Source organism: Aspergillus sydowii, assembly GCF_001890705.1.
Source record: "Aspergillus sydowii CBS 593.65 unplaced genomic scaffold ASPSYscaffold_16, whole genome shotgun sequence".
In the NCBI taxonomy this organism is placed as follows: Eukaryota; Fungi; Ascomycota; class Eurotiomycetes; order Eurotiales; family Aspergillaceae; genus Aspergillus; species Aspergillus sydowii.
Window position 1 is genome coordinate 545,618 of NW_024467874.1, and position 25,828 is coordinate 571,445.

Genomic DNA, 25,828 nt, shown 5'->3' on the forward strand with positions numbered 1-25,828 from the left:
TCAAAAAGCCTCAAGGCAAAGCGAACGTAAATCAAACCAGTTCCATGAACAACTCCTGATCAAGCACCCCGTAACCGTGAACTCCTGGTAGGATACCGATGCCCCCTAGCCGGAATCCGCGCCGCAGGCTGCTGCAGCTGTGTCCCCGGAACCCGAGGAATCTCAATATTAGGCAATGGACTAGGCTCCAGCGCAGTATAAAGCTCATGATACCCATGTTCCCGCGCGAGAACCATAGCCGTCTTCCCCTGTTCATCCCGCGTCGTCAGATCCGGACGCCCCTGTATACTCCCGCCACGTACGAGTCGGACTAGGTCGGCGGCGCGTGCTTTTAATCTTCGCCGTTTGCCTGCCTTTTGTGATGCGCTGAGGCCTGGATCTGATTGCACGTCGGTGATTTGGCGGTGGAGGCTGGATATGACTTGGTGGATTAATGTGCCGCCGCTGACTTGTTCGCCTGGGTTGGGGTTGATATTGCGGAAATACCCCAGAGCGGCTTTGAACCATTTGTCTGATGGACGAGGGAGGTCGAGGAGGTCTAGCAGGGCCATTTTGTCAGGGTTTGCGCCGGCGGAGAGCAGTTTCTTGAAGTGACTGAAGCGGTTGAGTGTTCTGGCGGCCTCGAGGGGACTTTCCATGTGGCCGGCCAGAATGTCGATTGTTTTCCTATCAGCGTATTTGGCTAGGTACTCGATGAAGTTGGAGTTTGGGTTCTTGAGCGCGAGATGCCAGACTGAGCCGCGGATGCTGGATGTGTCTACGGTTTCGAGGTTCACGCTGTTGTTTTCGCGGAGGTAGTTCGCCATTCCGAGGGTTGTGCTCTCGCACAGGGCTATCTGGCTGTTTTTATTGAGATATATCTCTTTGTCCTCGCTGTTGATGGTTGTCGGGGGCGTGTCGAGGTATCTCCACCAGACGGTGAAGAGTTTGTACTCGCCGATTTCTAGCAGCCAGTCGAGGTGGTTTACGAGTTCTGCATGGAGGAATGGTCCATGCAGGCCGGGGACAGCTGGATGTGACCGGGCGAAATCCAAGTTGTGCCTGGCGTGGTAGGCGATGTAATTGAAGACCAGTCCGGCGCCGTTGTCGTATGCCAGCCTGAGGTAGCTGAAGCCGTACGCGTTATACTCGGTGGGTGTCCAGAGACCGGCCTGGTGGAGAGCATGCAGAGACTGGAGCTTATCACGTCGTACCAACCAATCGATGGGGAAGTTGATGCCGTTGTTGTTATCGGCAATTTCTTGTTGGCTGAACGTGGTTGCTACCGGGTTAATTTCTTCGTGCCACTCAATAGCGTCGTCCCGGGCGAGGAACCGAGGTGTATCTTTCCAGAGGTCTTCCTGGCCCAGTCCCCATCGATATATGTGCTCGGACAGGTCTGGGAAGTCTCCGATGTAGGTGATTGCCTGGTTATAGGAGAGTTGGCCAATGCTATTGAGATCGGGACGAGCTCGGCTTGGTGCTGGTAGAGGTGGCACTTGGCCTTCCCAGATCCGTTCTATCATGCTGAAGTATATCGATAATATGCTTGTATAGCAGTTGTCTCTACGAGCTTGCTTGGAGATGTGGTTTACAGAATTCTATTAACTTGAGAGATTATATCTACCTGCGTTTGCTGCCCCTGGTCACGGGTTGATATAAATTAGATATTCTTTGACTGCTTTGTAAAGGCACTTTTGTATAATGAGAGTTGTTAGGGGCGCTTCTACTTTGTTCAGCCAGGGTGATTGTTCTTTGTAGTATGAAACCCTACTTTGTATTCACGCATTGTACCTCCAAAACATGAGGCATATCAGCATCCATTTGACGCGATACTATTCTAGGATACTGAACAACGTTCCTGGTAATACCTAAATATATTCAGCAACAAAGTGGTCATTTCGGGGTCACCTACGTATTAGAATACGGAACTGTTGCCTTTAGTTGGACAGCGATTTGAACTAGACACATAGAGATCTCAACTAATGCAGATAAGCACTATCTGATCCTCTTTCCAGAGTAGGCCACGAGGTAACCTGATCTAGGCTCCAACTGAGATTGATAGTGGTTGATAATAGCGTAAAGACCCCTAAACTCTTATTCCCTTCTCAACAATCCCACAATGTTCCACCGAGACTGCGGCCGTTGCTACTACGCAACAGTAAAGTGCCAACCTTGTAGAAATCGGGAGTCGTGTCATCAATGAATGACATTGAAAGCTCACAGTTTTGGCGTCTCGGTCTTAATTATATCATGCACAACGTGGGAGAGAGCAAGAAGCTTCTCGTCCTCGAACCTCCGACCGATCACTTGAACAGACAGTGGCAGACCGTGGAAGGATTCTGGATCATAGAGGTCCTGGATTTCAGCGTCAAATGAATTGAACGGAGTTATGTTCGTCTTCTTGTCGATGTTTCTGTCCACAAACATCCCCAGTGGAAGAGCCATGGCAGGCCAGTCGATCACATTAAACAACCCCGTAAACCCAAGGTAGGTATACTTGTCGAAAGGCACCGCTGTATGAGGAGCAGGGACCCAGAGTAGAGCATCAATAGGTTTCTCATCGCAATTCCAGGCTTCGTGCATCTGCCGTACCAGGGTACTGATCCGCGCGTTCATATTGTGTAGATACTCAATGGATAGCGCTGGCGGAGGAGTCCGTTTGGTGATTATTTCTGTTGTCTTGACGATGTCCGTATGAGGTTCGCTAGACAGGAGCTCGCGCAGGTACGATAGATCCTGTAGCTCTGTCCATTCCTTCTGCAGTTCCCAGACGTCGCTGATATCTGGTCCCTGGAAGTCAACCAGCTCAACACCAGCACGTCGAAGTTTCTCCTGCGCAGCGAGAAATCCACGCTCAACCGGTGGATGCAGATGCATGTAATTATTGGACGACCAAACACCAATCCGCAGTCCCTTCACACGTGGGATGGTAATTCCCTGCCATGGATGAGGGTAGACGAACGGATCCCTCTCCCACGGCCTAGACTGTGCAGTAAGCCTAGAGAACAGGGCAATATCACGCACAGAACGGCTGAGAAACCCAGGAACACTAACGGGGCCGAGTGCAGTTGCCCCAATCACTCCAGTCCCCATTACTCTCCTTCCATCAAGTGGGAGTCGATACCCACTTGGTTTATATCCCACGACTCCATTCACGGCCGCCGGCATTCGCACAGACCCAGCGCCATCCGTCCCAATACCAAGAGTCGAGCCACCCAGTGCAATAAGAGCTCCTTCGCCTCCCGTTGAGCCTGCTACGCCGAATAGCTGGTTATACGGGTTGACGGTGCGCCCGAACACGATTGAGTCGGTATCAGCGTTCAGCATCGTCTGCGGAACAGTCGTTTTCGCGATCACGATGGCGCCGTACCCGGTTAGAATGTCGTAAAGCTGACTGTTTCGCTGCGATGGCTGGAAACACAGCGAGGAAATCCCGATCGAGGCGTCGTGGCCTTTGATATTGAAGCTGTCTTTGAAGGTTATCGGTAGGCCGTGAAGGGGGCCGATTACAGCCCCAGTGCGCTGGAGGTGCTCGTCTAGTTGCTTTGCACGGGCGATGGCGTCGTCGAAGAGGATCTCTGTTAGGCAGTTGGTGAGTTGGTGCGCCATGGCTGCTCGCTTGCAGAATGCCGTGACGAGCGTAGTGCTGGTTATTTCGAAGGTGGCGAGTTTCTCGAGCAGCGAAGTCGCATCATGTTTGGCAGAGGTGAGATATTCCTCATCCTGCGAGAGGAAGTTGTTGGACTGCAGGAGAGAGATGGGGGAGGCCGTGCTGGACGTTATACTCTCAGGGAGAAGCCATTCCTTGCGGATTTTTGACTGCCGTTCTGCTCGTTTGCGCTGGGCAATGACTTCCCATGTGTTTTGGTTCATTTTGATACTGTCTTATTCGGTACTACAACGGCAAAGTCTTTGTACCAGTGGTGTGTCTTATACTCGATAATCCCCGGCAATGCACAGCAGCAGTTGCCGAGGTTCAGCGCCACGACTTGGACTTCTCCAACTGATGCTTCAAATGCCAATCACAGAAGGCAATCTGGCGAGAATTTACCGGCTCGTCAACGTTTCCCATTCGCTCATTTGAAGCGCCGGCTTCTCCTCAGATATTGCGGGCTTGTCAACGCGACTTCGCATATTCACTGCAGTCTGGGGATAGACCAACCCAAGACTTATCGGGTAGGATGTCGGTTATACCCTGCAAGAGCTGCCTTTTGAAATGGAGAGACAAGTGTAAATGGATGAGTGCACTGGCCCGTGAAGCAGTCCCAGCCCTACTGATCTCTCTGAAACGGCAACGAAACAAACGGCTGATACAACACCCAAAGACGGCCCCGAACGGGGCCTCAACGATATTGCCCTACAGGACACTCCAAGAACGCGCATCCTGATCGATCACGCCGACGCTTGCCCCGTCCAGCGTTCTCACCAGACGACCCGCTCAACTGGAGCCGGCGAAGGAAGTAGACGGCCGAGGCAATTGTTTTTATCTGGGCGTTTATACAAGAACATACGAACCAAAGATCTAGACTATTCAAGTTCACACAGCCATTCCCAGTTCCCCAAATAATGCTAAGGCTGAATGACGATCTGCGACACCCAGCGATGCCCGTTTCCGTACCAGGCTGCGCTCAGCCAACGCCAATCCTGCATCGCTGGATCCTGCGCCGGAATTCCAGCCAAAGCTCGGTGTTAAATGGGCGCTACCGCCGCCCTAGCGCTGGCTCTTTGCGGGCGCTGGCTCAGCCCCAGGGCGAATACGAGGTCGTGGCCAGTCACTGCCGCCGCTTGGACCCGTGACAAGGGTCTCGCTGCATGCCGAGATTCAGGCACAGCCTGGTGTAAATATAGACAAGACTCGAGATGTGATGATTTGGGGGGCCGAGAGCCTCGTCTGTCTTCAGTCGGGGGAGCATAAATATACCCATGAGACGCCTGATCTGGGGCCCAACAACATCACAGCTGTGGCAATAATACCAACACCATTTGCTCTTCCTATTTCTATCAGTTCAAGTCAGCAAAATGCACTTTTCCAAGGTCATCTCCGCTACCCTCTTCGCGGTCCTCGCAACCGCCGCGCCCGTCAGCTACGACCTGGCCAGGCTCCAATCCGTCATGCAGGGCTTCGAGGAATTCAAGGGGAGAACCGAAGGCGAAGCCTCGAAGCTGAAAGAACAGCTCGACCAGTTTGCGGCCAGCAGCAGTGGGGACGTTGCCAGTGTAAGTAGTCCTCAACGCCCTTTGTCACTGTCACTACATCTGGCGTGTTTTAGCAAACTAACCACCCTCGCAGGCTGTCCAGGATTTGTCCAAGCAGTTGGACGAGGCGACGACGAACCTCAAGGAGTCTTTAGGTACAGTTTCCGACAGGCTAGTCGAGATCGGGCAGTCATAGTATGTCTTTTCTTCTTAGGTTTCTTCTTTCTTCGTCTTATACTAACGGTGCGGTTGTAGTGACCCGACCGAGTCGCAGGCTGCCAACAGCCTTAACAAGCTTGCGAGTACGCTTGGTGGCGATGAAGCGTCTAAGGAGAGTGTCGGTAGTGACGATGAAGCGGCCAAGGCCACCGCTGAGACGGGGGGCAGCGTTAAGGAAGCTGGTGCCGCGTCAAACATGCTTGGTAGCGACGACGAAGCGGCCAAGGCCACCAGCGAGACTGGGGACAGCGTTAAGGAAGCTGGCTCCGCGTCGAACTCGCTCGGTGCTGGTGGTCCTTCTCAGTAGAGGCAGACCGGATTATCTATTGGAGTTGGGGTGGATAAAGACATAATATTAGACCAATACATCATTTTAAGTATTTCAGGTTTATCCTACTCTATGGCTGTAATATAAAGTATGATGCCGGGGTAAATGACGTTAAGTAGGGCTGTATAACAAATCCAGCTAAATCTTTCAAATGTACAATGTCTGGCAGGGTAATGACTCGGGATTCTTTGGCCGATGGAGAACCTCCGGCTCCACCTTGGAGAAAGCTCAGAAAGCTCAGTTGGTTCTGGACTCGGGGGCAATTTCCCGATCTCGGCTCCCCCCGCAAACTGCGTCTTCTGATTGGCGCAGACACATTGCAACGCCGGGTTAGTGTGGTCGGCTTTCTTTTGCTCACCGGGATGCGACCGAGCCGGCTGTAGCCGGTATACTACGGGATGGAGGAGATACAGGCAGAGTACAGTTATGGACAATCACAGAAGTTGTAGAGGTGTAGACAGCAGAAGTTAGAGACTGAACTCGGGGGGCATTACCCCGAAGTCAGCGAAACTCCACCCCCAGGTTTCTCTGGCCGGAGCATGTCCGACGGCTGTCTGGTGGTCACATTGGGGTAAAGATGGAGACCTTTCAAGTCATTATTATGGGGATTTATGGGTCTTTCTTTCTGCTGCTGGGGCCGCTTAAAAGGCCCTTCCCCCGCAATTCTCCTTTCTCCCAATTCTCCAGCTCAACTTCTTATTCACACACCATGAGCGAAGTCGACGAGAAGGCTGCCACCAGCCATGCCGACCTGCCCCCAAAGGGCCAGTTCGAGCACGATGAGCTGTACCAGGCCTACGCATCCAAGAGCGAGGAATGGCACAAGCAGATGACCCGCCGGCTGATGCGCAAGGTGGACTTGCACCTGCTGCCCCTGCTCGTCGCCATGTACCTGCTCAACTTCCTCGACCGAAAGTATGTGCAAGCAATACCTAACCACCGAACTATGGTTACTGACAGTCCCAGCAACCTCTCGCAGGCCCGTCTCGGAACCCTTGAACCGGATCTCGGCATGTCAGGCACGGACTTCAACCTCGCGACCAGCATTCTCTTCGTCGGATACCTGCTCATGCAGCTGCCGTCAAACCTCCTCCTCACCCGTGTGCGCCCGTCGCTATTCCTGGGTATCGCTATGGGCATCTGGGGCGTCATCTCTGCCTGCCAAGCGGCGTCGCAGTCGTTTGCCGGTCTCGTCGTTGCACGTTTCTTCCTGGGTTTTGTGGAGGCGCCTTTCTTTCCGGGCGCTGTCATGTTGATGTATGTCATTCAAAATATTTATTAAATGTCGCTAATAGAGTTTTTCGCTGCAGGTCGAGCTGGTATACCCGTCAGGAACTGAGCTATCGTATCGCCTGGTTCTATGCAGGAAGCTCCCTCGCCAACGCTTTTGGTGGACTCATCGGTGCGGGCGTCTTGGGGAATCTGCATATGTCTCATGGCATCGCTGGCTGGCGGTGGCTGTTTATCATCGAGGGATGCATCACCGTCGCCTTGTCGCTGTTCATCCCGTGAGTCTACCTTATAATATGCGCCCAGTTAATGTGGATTAACGTGGATAGGTTCCTCCTCCCCAACTACCCAGCCACAACCGGCTGGCTCGAGGACGAAGAAAAAGCCTACGCGCAATGGCGCCTTATCAACGACGCCGGCGAAGCAGACGAAACCGGCACTTCCACTATCAAAGAAGCCCTCTACGCCGTCTTCACCGACAAGCGCATCTACCTCTTCATCCTCCTGCAGCACGCCTCGCTCCTCTCGCAAACATTCCAGTACTTCTTCCCGTCTATCGTGGAGACACTGGGCTACGGTAACATCGAGACCCTCCTCATCACGGCGCCTGTCTGGATCGCTACATTCCTCGTCTCCCTTGTTGTTACCTGGACGTCTGGCAAGACGAACGATCGCAGTATCCATATTATCTGCTTGATGGCTGTTAGTATCGTCGGGTGTATCATCTGCACTGCATCGACCAACATCGGTGCCCGCTTCTTGGGAATGTTCATGTATGTCTCCCGAACCCAACCCAACCAAGCCAAGCAATCCCAATCTAAGCTAACTGGTTTTGCTTGCAGGATGCCCATGGGCGCCGTCTCCGCATACCAGATCATAATCGCCTGGGTCGCAAACTCCTTCCCGCGTCCACTCGTCAAACGCTCCGCCGCAATCGCCACGGCGAACATGATCGGCAACACGGCCAGTATCTACGGCTCGTATATGTGGCCGTCCTCGTCGGGCCCGCGGTATGTGCCTGGCGGTAGTGCGACGGCGGCGGTGGCGCTGCTGGTTGCGGCTATGGCGTTTGTGATTCGGGTTGTGCATGTACGGATGAATAAGGGGTTGGTGAGGAGGGAGGAGGAGGTTGATGATGATGAGGCGTTGGAGACGCCGAGGGGGTTTAGATATATTCTTTAGTTTAAGATATATCGGGGTTGACTGCGTTAGATATGGGGGTGGTTGGTTTGGTTAGGCCTTCTGACGCCTGTTTATAATGATGATATGACAGATATGATATACACCACTCATAATATATGCAAATTGAAGCGAAACCAAATATACTACTTAACATCGCCGATAAAGAGATATCTAGCCTGTAAGGTATTGGGAGGTAGGATACACCAAGCAGTAAGGCCGGATCGAAATCCCTACTCCAAATGATGCGATTAAATGAAACAGAATAAACAGATCTTTTTCTCTCGGGCGAGTAAATCCACCGTAAATAATCCCACTTCCTGCCTTGTAAAAGGGTTTTACACGCTGCCAATATAAGCAGTTCATTCGCTGCTGTTCCTCGCGCGCACGCCATCCCGTCGCCGGATTGCCTGTCCTACTTCTGCCCGACTTCTGCCTCCGCCGAGTGCAGACTCTTCACTACGCTTATCGAGCACTATCGTGCCTCTTGCATCGTTGGAGCTTCCTATTGCGCCATGTCCCGAGGGACTCTTTAACTGGTCTTCAGCCTGCGATATGCGATTTAGCTCGCTTGGCCATGTGGTTGGATGGGTATAAAGCCTCCACCCTATCCAAGGATTACGGTTCGAAACACGTTTTTTTTAATCTGATGGGATAATATGACAGGAATCGACTCTAAAGAACCCGTGCAGGATGTGGTCAAGGCACCGAGCGAGACGAGCGAGGAGGATCGCAGACGCGAGTTTCTCTCCTCGTTTACGCCCGACGACGATAAGCGGATTATGCGGAAGGTGAATCTGCGGTTTTTGTGGTTGATTGGGGTGATTTATGTTATTAAGACGGTACTCCTACCCTACCTACTTAGCCATTTATAAACAAGGTAGGAGACTGATTTCTGGGATAGATCGACTACACCAACGCCGCGGCGGTCAAAGTGCTCCAAGTCGGCGAAGCGCGCAACGTCCTCACGGAGCTGAGAATGTCCACGGACGAATACAATTGGGTCCAGAGTATCTACTTCATCAGCTACATCGTCTTCGAAGTGCCCAGCAACCTGCTGCAGAAGCGGCTCACGCCGCGCCTGTGGCAGTCGCGGATTATGCTCACCTGGGGCATCGTGCTTGCGTGCCATGCGGCGGTGCAGAATAAACAGGCGCTGTATGCGCTGCGTTTCTTACTGGGGATGTGCGAGGCCGGGATGTTTCCTGGCATTGCGGCGCAGCTTTGCGGGTGGTATAGAAGTGATGAGATGGGGTTGCCGATTATGTGGATGTTTGGGTTTCAGAATACGTCGGGGATTATAGGGTCCTTGATTACTTATGGGATTTCGTATATGAATGGGCTGAGGGGGTTGAGTGCGTGGAGATGGTATGCCTCCCTCCTCCACTCTCAATTCAGGCTGTCCTGTATGGAGCTGACAGAGACAGGGTATATCTGCTGGAAGGGCTGTTTACGATTCTCTTCTCCGGCGTCATCTTCTTTGTTCTCCCTGACTGGCCCAAGTCACCGCGGTCAAGGAAATGGCTGTCTGAGCGAGAGCAGGAATATCTCGAAGCACGACTATCGGAGAATGCACCAAGAGCAAAAGACGCCAACTTCGACATGGGCGAGGTGGTTGACGCGCTCAAGGACCAGAAGACATACTCGTTCATGATCTCCCAGGTCCTAATCAACTTCGCAGGATACGCCCTGAGCTGGCAGCTGCCGACCATCACGACGAGTCTGGGCTTCGCTGGTCTCCCGCGGAACCAGCTGCTGAACATTCCGCCCGCAGCAGCGTCGGTTCTCTCGATTATCTTTTCTGGATGGTTCCTGAAGCGCGCGTATATGACGCGGCCGGCATATATCATGGCCTGCATTATGGGCCCGATGCTGCTGTTCTTTATCCTGCTGGCAGTGCTGGATAATAAGATCGGCATCTATGTTGCCTGCGTGCTTGGGACGATGTTCTACTCTGTTTACTTCATCCCGTTCTGGGCTTGTACGTTCCCGGCCCCCTCTATACATGCTAGCCCTAATAACAAGCGCAGGGCGAAGTTCCTCCCTAAAAGGCACGACCGGGTCCGCATTCACCCTGGCCTTCCAGTCCTGCGTCGGCCAAGTCGGCGGCGTCATCGGGCCGCAACTGTTCCAGTCGCAGTTTGCCTACAACGGGTACAAGACGCCGTTTGCGATCTGCGCGGCGGTGATAGGGGTTTCGTGGGTGACGAATGGCTGGACGTGGTGGTTGACGCGGAATGTCGAGTATGACGTTCTGCGGGTGCGCAGGCTGCGGATCAAGGAGGCGAAACAGGGCAGGGTTTACGCAGGGGAGGATATTAGGGTTTACCAGGAGCGGGAGTTCTATGACGGGGTGGGGCGGAGGAGGGAGGTATAAGGCACCTTGCAGTAGAGGCTGCTATAGACGCGTTGGACATGACGTGGTGGTGCAAGGGAGATCAAAGATCAATACACTGGCATGCACATTAACAGTATACTACCAACTACCAACAGCGAGCCAAGATACCTAGGTAACTGAGACGGAATGCTTCCACTGCGGGGTCATTAATAATTAACAGGCCGTTCAGGCCTCGGCTGGCGTGCTCCAGACGATCGGCCACTGGTTGGTCTGTTGGAGACGGAATTCGGCACGTCTTTTCTTGTTCGTTTCCATTTATATTCATTATATGCCCCTCTGCTGGTCTCTAGACCTAATAATGGTGGGAACTGACCTGCCATGGAGTAGCACGTTGTTTTCTTGTTAATAGAATGGCTTCGGATGAGACTCCCGAGAAGGCGACTACCGTGGATGCATCGCCTGCACCTACGCCTGCGCCAAAGGAGGGGGGAGTCCGGGGCTGGTTGATGGTTGTTGGCACTCTCCTCATCCTGCTGAATATCTGGTATGTCCTTTAACCTCGTTGTCTACACAGTCTAACAGTGCAGGGGCCTGGCCTTCGCCTTCGGATCCTTCCAGAGCTACTACGTGCTCGACTTCCTGCCCTCGATCACAACCTCTGCCATCTCATGGATCGGTACAATCCAGTCATGGCTGCTCATCATGGGCGGCCTCGTGTCCGGCCCTCTGTTCGATCTGGGCTACTATCGCTCCATGATCATCTCCGGCAGCGTGCTCTCCGTCTTCGGCATCATGATGCTCAGTCTGGCGCGCGAATACTACCAGATCTTCCTCAGCCAAGGAATCTGCATGGGCCTTGGATTTGGACTATTGTACATCCCCAGCCTCACCCTCCTTAGTCGCTCGTTCGTGCGTAAACGCGCTCTCGCCCTCGGTGTCGCAACCGCCGGCGCCCCCCTCGGCGGCGTCATCTACACCCTCATGGTCGAGCAGCTGCTCCCCAAAGTTGGGTTCCCATGGATGGTGCGCTGCGTCGGCTTCGTGATGCTGGCGCTCTTCATCGCTGCCGGATTCATGCTGCCCTTGACTAAAGACAACGCCGGCCAACCGGCTGCACCTCGAAGATCGCGCGCCTTCGACGTCCGCGCCCTCAAGGACCTCCCCTTTTGGAGCTTCACCGTCGCCAACTTCTTCCTGTATCTCGGCTATATGACACCGTTTTACTACATCCCGATCTACGCGGAGACGAAGCTGGGCACCTCGCGCTCGCTGGGTCTTTATGTCTTGATCATATCGCAGGCGTCGTCGATCATCGGGCGTGTCATTACGACTGCGGTGGCGCATTACTGGGGCGCAATGATCCCCTGGATCTGTTGCGGGTTCTTGTCCGGTGTGCTTTGTATCGCTTGGATTAGTGCGAGCAGTCTGGCAAAGTTTATTCTCTTTGCTGCTTTTTACGGTGCCTTCACCCTCCTCTTACCTTCTCATGCATAGTGCCTCAGTACTGATGTAAAAGCAGGCGGAATATCTGGCGCCCTCGTCCCCCTCCCCCCGAGTGTCTTTCCACATGTCTGTCCTGACCCAACAGCACTCGGTTCCTGGCTCGGCATGGCGCAGAGCGTGAGTAGCTTTGCGACGCTGATTGGGGCTCCTATCGCGGGCGCGCTGGCGGCATTGGGCTCGTCGGGCTCGGAGGATCTGACTTTCCTTAACGTGCAGTTGTTCTGTGGGGTGTTGATGTTCTCCGGGGCTGTACTGTTGCTGGGGTTGTGGTTTCTGCTGAGGAAGTTTAGGGATAAGAAGGGGTTGTTTTAGTTGCATTGATTGATCACCGATAATTGATGAATTGTTGAATGACATAGTAGGTATCTGGCGTTTCATAAAAGCAGCTCCAGCAATATAATGAACAGAATACGACAAATCAACGATACCAAAACCACAACTCGCCATAACTCTGATACGTGCTCCCTCCGCTCCCTCCATCAATATCAAAAGTCGTGCACATCGTATAACTCTGCTCCTCAAGACACTGCATCAGATCTAAAATGAGTACTCGGCTCTGCACTCCTCCCTTCGCGGTCGATTTGTTCCACGGCTTCCCTTTGAACTTTAGCTCGAGGTTCCCAGAGACCAGGTCCTTGCTGCATTGCTCCAGTCTATCTCCGAAGTATCCTATCAGCGCAGTGGCAAGCTCCGTCGGCGCGTTGATCAAGTGTAGCAGATCCGCCGAGTCGAACGAGATGCAGAGCCACGAGTACGCGCGCGGTTCCTGGTAGTGGAATATTAAACTATCTATACCGCAAACCAGTCAGCAACTGTCCATAGAAATAACAGTACCTTATGGAAGGAAGAAAGTACTTACCCTTCTGCCCAAACGCCCCATAATCACCCATCCTCCCTACCCTCCCCCCAGCAGGAACAACCCTCCACCCTTCCTTCGCAAACCCATTCAGCAGCCCCATGAGCGTAACCCGGATCGCGACCTTCTCCTCATCATACCCATACCCGAGCGGATTCCCGCGCAGCTTCAGCTCTAGACTCTCGTCGTAGTTCTGCACCTTCTGGATCCCCTTTGGCCACAGGCCCTGGACGATTTCGGATGCGAGCGCGGTTATGGGTTCGGGGAAGCGGATGAAGCGCAGTCGGTCCGAGCCGGAGAGGGAGAGCATGGCGAATTTTGTGTCTTGGCCACGGAGGGGGCCCTGTGTGATAGAGGAGGTTGTTATTGGGCTGGAGGTGGTGGTGAGGGTTGAGGTTCGTGAGGAGGACGGGGTTAGGATCGCTGTTGAGGCTGCTTCGGTGTACGCGGGGGGTTCGTCGGTTCGGTGCATGGTGCCTTTCTCCGGTGGGTAGGCCATTATAATCGGATCAAATCGTAGTCACAGTTGCTGTACTTTATTGCTGGAGAAGGGGTGCGGAGGGTAAGCAGATGGAATGGTCTGGGGACGTCCCTGTCATATACGAGCGGAATGCGACAGACGCAGTGACGCAGGCCATTTATTATTCTGCCTGATTCTGGGGGATAATGGCACTGCTTCAGCCACTGTCAGTAAGCATTATCCCCAGTCTGGCTAGCAGAACCCAGAGAGTATCCAAGCGCTGGTTGGAGAATGCGAATGCTGCGCCACAGTTGTTTGATCCTGTCAGATATCTGACATATCAGGATCGAGCTAGCTTGCTTGTCAGCTCGATGTTATTTAGCGCTGGCCCCAGGATCATGCAGTTCATTTGACTACACCTTCCTGAGAAAGTTGAGGCTTGATAGGTCTTGAATCTGTCTGCCTGGATACGAGGCCAATCCTTCCAGTGCAGATATATGGTGAGTTGGGTCCTAGCGCTTGATCGGACTGTAACAAGCCACATTTGCGTCAGGTAAAGCACACCATAGTCTACCCCACAGAGCTTGAGCTAATGGAACTGGAACTGCTTATTGCTGGTTGCCTAGACAGCCCTATCGATGGGGCTAAGGTGCCTTGAGTGTGCAACAAGGCAGCACCGTTGGACCTCGCCCTGCAGGCTTAGACTCTAGAGGTTGGGGAATACACTCATCTAGAGACTTTCTACTCTACTAAGCCTCTACCCAGTAATGGTTCATATACTTGTAGTCTCGGCAAGCGCAGTGGAATCGCTCGCGTGCCGGCCCGTCGTACGCCAGAGAGTGGGCGGGTGGGCACTTGGCCTGGGCTGCGACCCAGTACGTTAACCTTCGATATGCTTATTTGCAGTCGTCGCCATCCTCTTCATCCTGTGTACCCGAGTCTCTAGACCACTGGTCGAGATCTTATCTGCTCTAGTATCAGGTCGAGCGACAACGCAATACAAGGGTTGCTGCTCTGCATACTCTCTGACTGTAACAGGCATGTTCGTCTGAGAATCGGCGAAGTTCGGAAGCCATATATACGGCCTTCGTTCTTTTCTAGCTGAAACATGATATTTGGTGTCTGAGGTCAGAGATCTGTTACTGAGTGACATCTCACGGGAAATAGTTCCGGTTGTCACTCCAAACCCTGCATTTTGGATTTCATTGCCAGGTACGACTGTCAGTCAACTCTTATTTGGTGTTCCTCACCCTAGATGATCGACTTTATACCGCAATTGATGTTCAGCGTTTGTTGTGGACGAAGAGGCTTTATATTGACCGACGCGCTTAAGATTATGGTACATTCTGACCAAAAGGAAGAAGTGTCTCAATATAGAAAGCTGCTTTGATGGTGATAGTTAAGGGAATTGGCATGCAATACATTGCTTAAATACCATACTCGCATGGTAGATGGCTATACATAACCTTCCATCTCGCCACCAAGGTCGAAAGAAAGAACAGCCCAAAACACCAATTTCTCGGCCGAGCAATCCAATACAACAAGCCAGACTCGTCCGAGCTGTCTCCTCCTCGTTGTCATTTACCGCTGATGGCGTGATAAGAAGATGCTCTGACGCAGTGCGAATCACAAGCCGGCGATCAGGTAGATCAATCACGACGACCCAAATTTCCGGACCCCTACCATTCAATCCACGGGTTCGTCGCTACTATTTTAATAACTGCAACAGTAATAATCTTGTTCCTATTAGATAAACGGCTTGTGTGTATTCGGCGAGATTCGTGCTCTGCTGAGTCGGCCGAGTCGCGAGTCGCAATATCACGCCATCCCGGCCCACTGTGATGCTAGAAGTACAAATACCGTCGCGGGGTATGAGCGCATCGCTGCTTGCTTTTTCGATTGAATTGGGATGAGGTGGGGGAGGGGTAGAGGGGTATAAATATGGTGCATTTCTAGTTATTGCTGGGTTTGTGCTATTATTGTTGTCGTGCTACTGTATAGGAAGTTTATAGAAAATGGCCACTGAACAACCCGACCGACCGCGCAAGTCGCTCATCCTCAATGCCTTTGTTGAGATGTGTATGTTCCCTTCTATCGCCCTGAAATCTGTTTAGAAGCTGAATGGGTATTGAATAGGCAGCGGCCACCAATCGCCCGGTCTCTGGACACATCCCGAAGACGAGTCCTACCGGTTCAACGACATCGATCACTGGATTGAGCTCGCGCAGCTTCTCGAGTCGGCGAAATTCCACGGGATCTTCATCGCCGACGTCCTGGGCGGATACGACGTATACAAGGGGCCCAGGAACCTCGACCCGGCTATCGTCTCTGGGGCGCAGTGGCCCGTGAACGAGCCCCTGGCTGTCGTCCCTGCTATGGCGGCTGCGACGAAGAATATTGGATTCGGAGTGACGGTGACGACGACGTATGAGCAGCCGTATCATTTGGCCAGGCGGTTGTCGACTGTTGATCATTTGACGAAGGGGCGGTATGTTCCTTGCCCTCTACGCTTATAAGATTATTCAGGATGCTAAGTAGAGCAGGATCGGATGGAATATCGTCACTGGATATCTGGACTCCGCAGCCCGGAATCTGATCGGAAAGGACCAGCCTCAGGTATGTCTTTCAGCTAGTATAGATGCGCTGAAGTTACTGACAACCCAGCACGACGACCGCTACGCCGTCGCAGAGGAGTACATCAAAGTCGCCTACAAGCTGTGGGAATCCTCGTGGCGCGACGACGCCGTGGTCCTCGACCGCCAGCGCCGCGTCTTCACCGAGCCCTCGCGCGTGCGCGAAATCAACCACGAAGGAAAGTACTTCAACGTCCCCGGACCTCACCTGTGCCAGCCGAGTCCGCAGCGCACACCTGTGATCCTGCAAGCGGGGACCTCCAAGGCAGGTAAGACGTTTGCGGCGCAGCACGCCGAGGCGATCTTTGTCGCTGGGCATAGTCCGTCGGTCGTGGCGAAGAATATTGCGGAGATCCGCGAGCTCGCAAGGACGGAGTACGGGCGGGACCCGCAGAAGATTAAGTTCCTCGCGCTGCTTTGTCCTGTTATTGGGAAGACGGAGGAGGAGGCCAGGGAGAAGTTCAAGTATTATCGCAGTCTGGGCTCGATTGATGGTGCGCTGGCCCTGTTTGGTGGCTGGACGGGAATTAACCTGGATGTTTATGGCGAGGACGAGGAGCTGCGGAATGTTCCTAGCAACGCTATTCGGTATGTTACTTCACTACTGAACCCGGTATATCATTGTCTAACAAGTGCAGGTCCGCCGTCGAGGGCTGGTCCAAGGCGACGCCGGAGGTGCCCAAATGGACCAAGAAGACCGTCGGCGAGCACATCACAGTCGGCGGACTGGGCGCAACGCCGGTCGGAACCCCAGAGCAGATCGCAGACGATATGGAGCGCTGGGTGCGCGAGGCCGATGTCGACGGCTTCAACTTGGTGAGTTTGCCGTTTGCCGTTGCTGTGGTTGCTCATTGCTAACGTTCGCAGGCGTATGCCGTCAAACCCGGCTCGTTCAAGGACATCATCGAGCTGCTGCTTCCTGTGCTGCGAAGCAGGGGACTGTTCCACGACGACTATGCTGCTCCTCGTGGGACGTACCGTGAAAATCTGTACAGTCAACCGGGGCAGAGCGGGCCTCCCCAGGATCACCCAGCTGCAAAATACCGGTGGCGTGCTGGAGTTGACAAGCACGAAATCCCAGAATAAGCCCTGGAGGCTCTATCTGGATGAGCAGATGAGAATATGCAGCCGGACAAGGCGCAGTACGATTTCAGTTACGAAAGGCCCAATCAAATGGTTTAAATATTACAGTTTCTGCAGGGGTCCGAAATATAATAATATTAAATATAACGTTGAGTTTAGCGTGTGCATGATCGATATCGTGAGCAGGCTGTGCAGAGCCACCCTGCAGGTAGTGTTTCATATCGGCAAACGTATTCGAACTGATAATCGTATTATGATCGTTCTGCACTGCATCTCGATCCAGTGGAATATGTGAAAGCGACCGAGTTTCCGAGTATGTATCTGGACAACACTCTAAGTGGACCATAAAACATAGACTGGGGTCTGTGCCCGCAAGCCTGAAAATGGTCTGCTTAACGAAGTCTGTTCCTTAGTGTTTATCCTCAATTGGCTGGAGATGCAGACTACTCAACACCAGCGCAGCCTCACTGTGGTGATTGGCCCTAATCAGGGTTGCTCCGCCAGCTGAACAACTGCAGAGTCAGAAACACGGTTGATGCACGGGAACTTCCGCCTGTAAATCGCTGGACTGCTGTGATTTAACTGCTGTAACTGCTTTTAACTGCTGTAAGACGGTCCGCTGTTTTTGGCTGCACTTCTGACGGGGTCCAAATGTGACTGCGTGCTCAGTCGGCTGATCTGCAGCCGCACCAGCCTTCCTTGTTATTTTTATCCTGCTAATCTATCTGTGCATATTTAGTGTAGCCTTCTGCCGTCGTGAAAGTGTTTTCTCAAATTACATTCGCGTTTCTCCCCATCTTTCCCTCGACTCCAGACTGAGATGGGCATTCGCCATGGATCCCCTGAGCATCACCACCGGCGTCGTCGGCCTCGCAACCCTCGCCTACCAGATCATCGGATACCTCGGGACCGTACGCGCTGGTGGGAAGGACCGGCTGGCGCTGTGCAATGAAGTCACCTACCTCTGGATGTCCATTACCTCGCTCATCGAGCAGCTCTCCTCGGACGCCGTCAAGGACGATAAGATCCCCGACTCCCTGCGCCCGCTCTTCGAGCCCGATGGCATCCTGAAGGATATTAAGATCCAGCTCGAGGATCTGGAGGGTAAAATCAAGACTCGCTCGTCGCGGGGCAAGATCGCGCAGACGCTCGCTTGGCCGTTTACGCAGAAGGATGCGGAGCGTATGATTCAACGGATTAGCCGGCTGAAGGCGACGCTGCAGGATGGGATTAATCAGTCGACGCATGCGCTTTCGCAGGATATTTACCGTGATACGCAGGGTCTGAAGAAGGAGGTTGATGAGACGAGGCTGAAGGAGCTGATTGACTGGATTTCGCCGCTGAATTTCGTCGCGAAGCAGAGTATGATTTGGAACGAGCATCACAAGGGTACTTGCAAGTGGTTCCTTGATCGTGATGACTTTCGCGAGTGGAGGGAGGGCGAGAATACGCGCATCTTCTGCCCTGGCATTCCTGGCGCTGGCAAGACGTTCTTGTCGTCGATTGTATACAGCGAGCTGGAGGGTCTGCGAGTGCGCGAGGAGGGCGGCCTCAAGGGTGCTGCTGTGGTGATGCTGTACTGCAAATGGGATGATCCGCTGTCGCAGGACGTCGATAACTTGCTGTCTAGCATCATCAAGCAGTTCGTCCAACGATACAACGTCGGGGTCAACGAGATGATGGGCCTGTTCACCAAGCACAGCAAAGAAGGGACCAGACCCTCGAGAGACCAGCTGCAGTCAACCCTCCAGCTGCTCATCGGGCGCTTCACCAAGGTATTCGTCGTCCTAGACGGCCTGGACGAGCTGCGCGATGAAAAGGAACGACTCCCTCTGTTGAAGTTCCTGGCCCCCTGGAGCACAGCTTCATCTGCTAGTAAAACCACCATCAACCTGATGGTCACGTCGCGTCCACTGCCCAATATTGTCCGGCACTTCCGACCCATGGAAGATTCCGAAAGTACCATCTACTGCGATATCTGTGATGAAGCGAAGATACCAATGCAGCATCACTGCGCCGAGTGCGAGGAAAGCTACGACCTGTGTCCGTCGTGCTTCGACAACAACACCAAGCGCTGTGGATATAAAGCGCACACATACCACCTCGAGTTCAACGCCCGAGTCATCCCCATCGCTGCAGTCGAAGAGGACCTGACGACCTACGTCTGCTGGAGAACAAGCGCGTCCGACTTCCTGCAGCAGTGCGTGGAAATCAAAGAAGGGTTGATGGATCGTATTCTCGACACGGTAGTCAAGAACAACGGCGGGATGTTCCTGCTGGCCAAGTTCAACATGGACACGCTCGAGTCGAAGCTCAACATCAAGCAGCTCATGGCGGCGCTCAAGACCTTGCCCCAGGAGCTGGACGGGACGTATGCAGACGCCATGATGCGCATCACTGAGCTTTCCCCGTCGACCAGAGACACTGTCCTGCAGTTCCTCTGCTGGGTTGTTTTCGCAGAGCAGCCTCTGCACGAGAAAGCCATTGAGCATGCTCTCGCAGTCGACGAGGGCGAGACAGACATCGACGACGACAGCATCATCCGCGCGAGGACGCTGGCAAACAAGTGCGCTGGTCTCGTCCAGTTCGACGAATCCGACTGTCTACGCCTCGTCCACTACTCTGCCGAGGGCTTCTTCAGACAGAACCGCGATACCTGGTTCCCTGATGGAAATACGAAAGTCACTTCGACCTGCTTGACGTATCTCCGCTTCGACGTCTTCCGCGGCGGCGCGTGCTTTGGTAAATCGGAGGCTGACGACTTTGAGGGGCGTCTAGTGAAGTATCCTTTCTTGCGGTATGCGTCTATCAACTGGGGGAACCACCTTCGTGCGACGGCGAACGAGACCCTGTTCGATCGGGCATTGGATCTTCTCCTCGACCCTGAATGTCTGGCCTCTGTAACGCAGGCCCTGTGGTATCTCGAGGACCAGCAGAGATCCGTCAGCTGGTCTGCAAAAGACGGCTCTGCAATCCACCTTGCCGCCCACTTTAATCTAGACAGCCTGGTAGAGAAGCTCACCAGGAAAGGCCAGGATCCCAATCTCACAGATATCAAAGGGTCCACCCCTCTGGCCCTCGCAGCGCGACGCGCCAACATCGACGCGGTGGCAGCTCTGATCAAGGCCGGGGCATCAGTCAATCCTATCGACAACGCCGGACGCTCTCCCTTGCACTGGTCGATCTACGAAGGCCATTTCGCCGTCTTCAAGTTCCTCATGGAGCAAAAAGGCATCGACGTCAACATCTCAGACGCCCGCTGGTCCCACTACACCCCGTTAATGGTCGCCGCAGCCAGCGGCTACACAGACTACACAGCCCTCCTCCTGGCTTCCAGCTCAATCGACGTGAACAGGCAATGCACCAGCCCATCCGGCGGAACAGCCCTAACTCTCGCCTCCCAACGCGGCCAGACCGCCGTCGTGAAGCTCCTCCTCACCCACCCCTCCATCAACATCAACCACAAGGACTCAAGCGGCAACACAGCCCTCACCTTCGCCGCAGAGGGCGGGTACTACGACCTCGTCGAAGCCCTCCTCGACCACAGCGCCGACACCGAAGTCCGCCAAGAAGGCTCAGACGGCACGGCCATCATGCGCGCCATCGACGAGGGCCACACGTCCATCGTGCAGCTGCTCATCGCCCGCGGCGCAGACGTTCGCGTCGTCGACGTCTTCAACCGCGGCCTGCTCCATAGTGCGGCTGTGAACCGCCGCGCGGAGATCCTGCGCTTGCTACTGGCGCATGATCCCACGCTGGATGTGAATATGCGCGATGCACACGGGAAAACAACCCTACACGATATCGCGCGCAGGGGGGACCTCGAAACAGTCGACGTCTTACTGGGACATGGTGGCGATCCTACAGTGAAGGATAACTACGGCCGGACTCCTATCCGTGTTGCGCATGAGTCGCATCACCCTGCTATCCTCGAGATGTTCCGGGCTGCGCGCGCGAGACGGAAAGCCGAGGGGATCACGTCGGACGCGGAGCCTCTTCGCACGGAGAGCGGGAGTATTATTGACAAGGTGAAGCGCTCGGACACGGGCCTTTCGATTCCCGGGACATTACCGCTCTGGTCACTCGTCATATCGAAGCGGATTAACGAGTTGAAGGATCGGTTACCTGAGGCGTCCAAGGACGAGATTAACAGCACAGAGCCGGATATGGGGCAGGCGGCGCTGCATTGGGCGATTGGCGATAACGACATCGAGGCAGCGCGTCTCCTGATTAGACACGGGGCTGACATTAATCTCCAGAATCGGTACGGGCGGACTCCGCTGCATTTGTCGATTATGGCTGAGAGCTGGGAGACGACGAGGGTTCTGCTTGAGGCGGGCGCGGACCCTAATATCGACGACTACTGGGGCGCGCCGCCGCTGTTTATGTCCGATGACCCTGTTCGTATTCTTCTGATCGAGAACGGGGCAAGGCTGGACCGGGGCCGTGTGGATCTGGGTTATTTCCTGGGATACGCGGCGCAGATGGGCTGGGAGACTTCGATTTGGCGGCTGATTTCTGCTGGTGCAGATGTCTGGAGTAAGGATCGTACGGGGAGGACGCCATATATGATTGCAAAGGAGAACGGCCAGGTTGAGATGGCGAATTTGATCTTGCAGCTTGCGCCGAAGTCGGGGTCTTCTCATAGTCCTGACCAAGACACGGACTCAAACCTCGAGAGCAGTCCGGAGGGTCTGGAGAGTCCGGAGAAGGTCTCGGATGGCAATACTGGAGATGGAAAGAGTGATCATTCTGGACATGAAAAGCTCTCGACTGGGCCGGTGGCTATAAACATGAAAGCCAGCAGTCCAGTGTTTGGACGACATCTATATACCCTTTTGTTGGTTTTGATATTGATTACAGCGACGAGATTGGCACGTTTAGATTAGGTTTTGGTTTAGCGATTATCATGGTCAGCGAGTTTTACCATATGCATGTCTGCTATTTTTCTTTTATTCCATTACTTCCAGCATGTCAATCAAAGCGTCCATATAAACTATCCCTCAGTCACCCAGCGGGTACGGGTGCAGTATCTGCCCGTCTATCAAGCCATTAGCTTTGAACAGAGATGGAGCCAAGACACTTACAGTAAAGCGATGCCGCTGAACTGGCCAGAAAGACAAAGCTCGTCGCCACTTCACTCGGCTGGCCTGGTCGCCCAAGCGGTTTACCTGAGGCCCAGTCCTGCATCGACTCTGCGTCGCGCGTGTCGACTTGGATAGGCGTGTACGTTGAGCCGGGCCTATATCCGTTAGCCTTACCTCTATCCCAATGATGCCCAGAAATGAGGAATAGCTGCACGGTAGATAGACGTACGCAACAGCATTAACCCGGATCCCCTTTGAAACGAGCTGACTCGCCAGCGAGCGCGTGAAGCCAACAATCGCGCCTTTTGTCGAGGCGTAGTCAACCATGCTCTTTGTGCCGCGGAAGGTTGTTACGGAGGTGTTGTTTAGAATTCTGCTTCGTTAGCTTTCCTGGTCCTGTATACCTTTGTTGTTACTGATCGCACGTACGAGTCCCCCTTCCCCATATGCGGCAGTGCGAACTTGGTTATTGCAAACATCTGGATGATGTTCGTCTTGAATACGTCTTCCACGGTGTCGAGGTCGATCTCCGCGAGGTCGCTGCACATGTACTGCTGCGAGGCGTTGTTGACGAGGATGTTGATATGTCCGTATCTGCGATTTCCAGTTGTTAGTATCTGGTCTGGTCTATGACCCTCAGGAAATAAATAACTTGGGGATTGCGCACCGCTCAACATGTTTATCAACAGCCGCCTTGCACACCTGGCGGTCCCTCAGATCTCCAGGAAACAAAAGGCACTCCCGTCCTTCCTTCTCAACCAGCTTCTTTGTCTCCTGCGCATCTTTATCTTCGACAGGGAGGTAGACGATCGTTACATCTGCGCCTTCTCGCGCGAATAGGGCTGCCACCGAGCGACCGATTCCCGAGCTGCCTCAACGCTTAGAACTTGGATACAATAGGGATAATGCCTGTGGCGGGGACGAGGTTGGAATAATACGCACTCTCCACCCGTAATCAATGCCTTCTTCCCTGTTAGCTTTCCTGATCCTTCGTATTCCTTGATTCCTTCTGGTGTTTCGAGCTTCGTTGCTTCGCTAGGGGGCTGCATTTTGCTCTCCAGGCTGTACGTTGTTAGTAATTGTAATAACCCTCGGATTTTCAAAGCAGGAGGGATTACCCCGGTGTCTGCTGGCTCTGAGCTGCCCCAGGAGCCTGGAATTGGCCTTCCTTTGACATTTGCGACATTGTGGCGGTTTTGCGTGTGGTATAGATAGTTGGTGTTGCGGTGGTTTGGCTTCGAAGGGCGCGACTAGCCAGCTGTATAGGATCTTTACTCATACATCACGATGCAGTCATTAGTGATTGGGTGACGAATTACAATTGCTAACTTTGTTTGGGCCAGACCTCTGTGCAGCGAACCATCGATGTTGGGCGTGGTGGGGAGTGATCTCATCATGGCGTATGCATTCGTCTACCAACTTTATGGATTAACAGACTCAAATTTACTATAACATTCAAATGAGATTGATAAATGACATTAATTGCTTAGATCAACACTATTACAGGCCGCATACTAATCGTCCGTCCTGGCAATTTGGTATCCCAGCAAACTCACACATAACTAACAATGCAGCTCAACTAAATGACAATCCAGCATATTAACTGTTCAAATAATCAAATCAAACACCTCCATCAACAAACTCCTCGGCGGCTTCGGCGGTTTCTCAGGCAATCCCATCAAATCCGCTACAGCCGTCTGCGCACCCCTTACACTATACTCAACCTCCATCGTGGTATCCCCGGGGATCTCAACGAACTGGCCCACGCACGCAAAGTTGGTCGCATGGCTCGGCAGCACAGTCGGACGGTCATGCGCCCCGCGCGTGAGCAGCGGCGCCGTACCGAGCGGCATACCGCAGGGGATAGTCTTTGAGTTCGACAGGATATTGTCCTCGGGGATACCGAGGTGGGCGAGGGCCTCGCGTAGGATTTCCTCACCCGTGCACTCGCACATGGGCTTCTTGACGTATTCACCCGGCTTGGTGGGGTTGAGGCCGTAGCCCATCATGACGGTTGTGTCGAGGGGCTGGTCAGGGAAGACGGGCTGGTGCGGGAAGCAGAGGGTCATTTGCCAGCTGCTGCCTGTGAGGGAGAGGAGGGAGCCCGTGCCTGGTTTATCGTGGGTGATTTCTTCGTAGGCGTTTGGGAAGTCGCCGCCCTTGAATGTGGTGGTGAATGTCTCGACGGTGGACTCTTGGATGCGCGAGAGGAAGTTCGTTGGGTCTCCGAATTTGAGAGACTTCTTGGACATTTTCTCCCACAGCTTCCAGTCGTCGGTCATTAGGTCTTGCCAGTTGGATTGGAGGGGTGGAGGGGGGGATGTGTTTGTGCCTAGGGAGACGCCGGCGTTGACGGAGCCGAGGCCCATGATGACGATGTCGGTTGGGTCGACGGTGATGAGCTCTTCCTTGTTGTCTTGGAGCATCTCGATGGCGCTCATGGTGGTTGGGTCGCCGTCGGGATAGCACTGGAGGTCTGTGACGCGGGTGTTGAAGCGGAAGTCCACGCCCTCTTGCTTGAGATAGTCGGTGAGCGGGTGCAGTGCGGACTCGAAGAAGTTGTACTCGGTACGGTGGGTCGTCTTGACGCTGTTCAGGGCACCGATGTCCTCGAGATACTTGCGGAGGTGTCTCTTGAACTCGATGGCGCTGTGCCAGGGCTGCAGGGCGAACCTATACTTGTTAAATATGAACTAACAAGTCCAGAGTGTGTAACATACGTAGTCGACCACAGCATCCAGAAGCTGGTGTCGAAGAAGGACTTTTCAAACATATCCTCAATCTTCTTCATCCCCAACGACATCTCATTCTCCATCATCAGGCTAACCAGCGTCATGCGATGCCTCATTCCAACCTGCAAACCATGCGGATGGAACACCTCAGCTCCCTTATCCCCCTGCTTGATTCCCCTAGCCTGAGCAGGCATCAGCTCCTCCTCCGTCTTCTCCCGGTCCCGGATATCCTTCATGACAGACCCGCTGCCGTCCATCTGGCTCGGGATCAACGCCAGCAGTCGCTCGATGCATTCCCCGTGGAAATGCGGATTGCCGTCCATGGGCAGGAAATAGCCGTCCATTGCATTTCCGTGTGTTTTCAGTCCTCCGCCGGACCCGGAGCTGGAGTCGAGGACGTGGATGTTTCCGGCTGGCACATTTGCATCTTTCATCAGGTGAATTGCGGCGGTTAGGGATGCCACGCCGCTGCCGACGAGCCAGGCGTCGATGTTCTTCGAGTCCCGGCGGGGTCGTGGGTGCGATATATTGACCATTTTGAATACTGAATAGCCAGTTGTAGATGAATTAGAATAGTATATTCAGTCAGATCTACAAAATCGTCTACAATTTCGGGGTCTGGGCCCTTTATGTATGCCGCGCTGGATACGTGTAGACTGTCGGGAGGGGGTGTCTCCTGACAGTCACAGGAATAGATCTAGAGTTTCCGGAAATCCGTTGCGTGACGCGATTTATAAACTTGATTCGCGGTCGGTTTTATACAAACCCAGGCTCGCTCTGGGGGTTACTACTCCCGGCCACCGCAACCAAGGTACCGTCGTCAGCCCACCTTCGGTTTCACCTCGTATAAGTCGGGGTGGTCTTGTAAGTTTGGATAATGAGTTATTGACTCCATGTGTATCCGACGTGGTCAAGTTTATTACCTGACCATACAATGTTGCGTGTGGTCTGGAAGAAGATGTTCGTTGTTATATATAATATACAGAGGTATCTCGAGTGATA

The 25,828-nt window shown here is 53.6% G+C and overlaps 10 protein-coding genes across 10 annotated transcripts; 5 read left to right on the plus strand and 5 right to left on the minus strand.

Annotated features, from left to right (window-relative positions):
* Positions 1-59: 59 nt before the first annotated feature.
* On the minus strand, positions 60-1,505 carry ASPSYDRAFT_72995 (uncharacterized protein; the record flags this gene model as incomplete). Its single annotated transcript, XM_040850683.1, has 1 exon — positions 60-1,505. One exon carries the CDS (start codon positions 1,503-1,505, stop codon positions 60-62), a length of 1,446 nt encoding a protein of 481 aa, XP_040697328.1.
* Positions 1,506-2,199: 694 nt separating this feature from the next.
* On the minus strand, positions 2,200-3,855 carry ASPSYDRAFT_36457 (uncharacterized protein; the record flags this gene model as incomplete). The annotated part of the gene is made up of 1 exon (XM_040845429.1): positions 2,200-3,855. One exon carries the CDS (start codon positions 3,853-3,855, stop codon positions 2,200-2,202), a length of 1,656 nt encoding a protein of 551 aa, XP_040697329.1.
* Positions 3,856-4,892: 1,037 nt separating this feature from the next.
* On the plus strand, positions 4,893-5,826 carry ASPSYDRAFT_51023 (WXG100 family type VII secretion target). Its single transcript, XM_040848210.1, has 3 exons — positions 4,893-5,199; positions 5,273-5,373; positions 5,434-5,826. Exons 1-3 carry the CDS (start codon positions 5,002-5,004, stop codon positions 5,702-5,704), a joined length of 570 nt encoding a protein of 189 aa, XP_040697330.1. The 5' UTR covers positions 4,893-5,001; the 3' UTR covers positions 5,705-5,826.
* Positions 5,827-6,434: 608 nt separating this feature from the next.
* ASPSYDRAFT_162671 (putative MFS transporter) lies at positions 6,435-8,137 on the plus strand (the record flags this gene model as incomplete). Its single annotated transcript, XM_040843098.1, has 5 exons — positions 6,435-6,640; positions 6,692-6,982; positions 7,036-7,233; positions 7,285-7,728; positions 7,798-8,137. The coding sequence occupies 5 exons, from the start codon at positions 6,435-6,437 to the stop codon at positions 8,135-8,137; spliced, it is 1,479 nt and encodes a 492-aa protein (XP_040697331.1).
* A 656-nt stretch (positions 8,138-8,793) lies between these two features.
* On the plus strand, positions 8,794-10,628 carry ASPSYDRAFT_212460 (uncharacterized protein; the record flags this gene model as incomplete). Its single annotated transcript, XM_040844037.1, has 4 exons — positions 8,794-8,976; positions 9,039-9,502; positions 9,562-10,115; positions 10,165-10,628. 4 exons carry the CDS (start codon positions 8,794-8,796, stop codon positions 10,509-10,511), a joined length of 1,548 nt encoding a protein of 515 aa, XP_040697332.1. The 3' UTR covers positions 10,512-10,628.
* A 335-nt stretch (positions 10,629-10,963) lies between these two features.
* Positions 10,964-12,053, plus strand: ASPSYDRAFT_51026 (uncharacterized protein). Its single transcript, XM_040848211.1, has one exon. It carries the CDS (start codon positions 11,175-11,177, stop codon positions 11,964-11,966), a length of 792 nt encoding a protein of 263 aa, XP_040697333.1. The 5' UTR covers positions 10,964-11,174; the 3' UTR covers positions 11,967-12,053.
* Positions 12,054-12,393: 340 nt separating this feature from the next.
* Positions 12,394-13,303, minus strand: ASPSYDRAFT_62118 (uncharacterized protein; the record flags this gene model as incomplete). The annotated part of the gene is made up of 2 exons (XM_040850076.1): positions 12,394-12,764; positions 12,835-13,303. The coding sequence occupies 2 exons, from the start codon at positions 13,301-13,303 to the stop codon at positions 12,394-12,396; spliced, it is 840 nt and encodes a 279-aa protein (XP_040697334.1).
* Positions 13,304-15,306: 2,003 nt separating this feature from the next.
* On the plus strand, positions 15,307-17,010 carry ASPSYDRAFT_62119 (LLM class flavin-dependent oxidoreductase; the record flags this gene model as incomplete). Its single annotated transcript, XM_040850077.1, has 6 exons — positions 15,307-15,370; positions 15,428-15,779; positions 15,835-15,907; positions 15,956-16,512; positions 16,563-16,740; positions 16,792-17,010. 6 exons carry the CDS (start codon positions 15,307-15,309, stop codon positions 17,008-17,010), a joined length of 1,443 nt encoding a protein of 480 aa, XP_040697335.1.
* A 5,000-nt stretch (positions 17,011-22,010) lies between these two features.
* Positions 22,011-23,280, minus strand: ASPSYDRAFT_94730 (uncharacterized protein; the record flags this gene model as incomplete). Its single annotated transcript, XM_040853011.1, has 7 exons — positions 22,011-22,048; positions 22,095-22,249; positions 22,324-22,467; positions 22,524-22,688; positions 22,762-22,962; positions 23,037-23,156; positions 23,213-23,280. 7 exons carry the CDS (start codon positions 23,278-23,280, stop codon positions 22,011-22,013), a joined length of 891 nt encoding a protein of 296 aa, XP_040697336.1.
* A 281-nt stretch (positions 23,281-23,561) lies between these two features.
* ASPSYDRAFT_137016 (oleate hydratase) lies at positions 23,562-25,412 on the minus strand. The gene is made up of 2 exons (XM_040840777.1): positions 24,815-25,412; positions 23,562-24,767 (listed from the first exon to the last, which is right to left on the minus strand). The coding sequence occupies exons 1-2, from the start codon at positions 25,360-25,362 to the stop codon at positions 23,702-23,704; spliced, it is 1,614 nt and encodes a 537-aa protein (XP_040697337.1). The 5' UTR covers positions 25,363-25,412; the 3' UTR covers positions 23,562-23,701.
* Positions 25,413-25,828: the final 416 nt, after the last annotated feature.

Coding starts and splice junctions, on each gene's coding strand:
- ASPSYDRAFT_137016 (XM_040840777.1), bottom strand. CDS start 25,362: ATGGTCAATATATCGCACCCACGACCCCGCCGGGACTCGAAGAACATC. Junction 24,768..24,814: donor TGGATGCTGTGGTCGACTAC/GTATGTTACACA, acceptor TAACAAGTATAG/GTTCGCCCTGCAGCCCTGGC.
- ASPSYDRAFT_51023 (XM_040848210.1), top strand. CDS start 5,002: ATGCACTTTTCCAAGGTCATCTCCGCTACCCTCTTCGCGGTCCTCGCA. Junction 5,200..5,272: donor GCAGTGGGGACGTTGCCAGT/GTAAGTAGTCCT, acceptor CCACCCTCGCAG/GCTGTCCAGGATTTGTCCAA. Junction 5,374..5,433: donor GTCGAGATCGGGCAGTCATA/GTATGTCTTTTC, acceptor GTGCGGTTGTAG/TGACCCGACCGAGTCGCAGG.
- ASPSYDRAFT_51026 (XM_040848211.1), top strand. CDS start 11,175: ATGGGCGGCCTCGTGTCCGGCCCTCTGTTCGATCTGGGCTACTATCGC.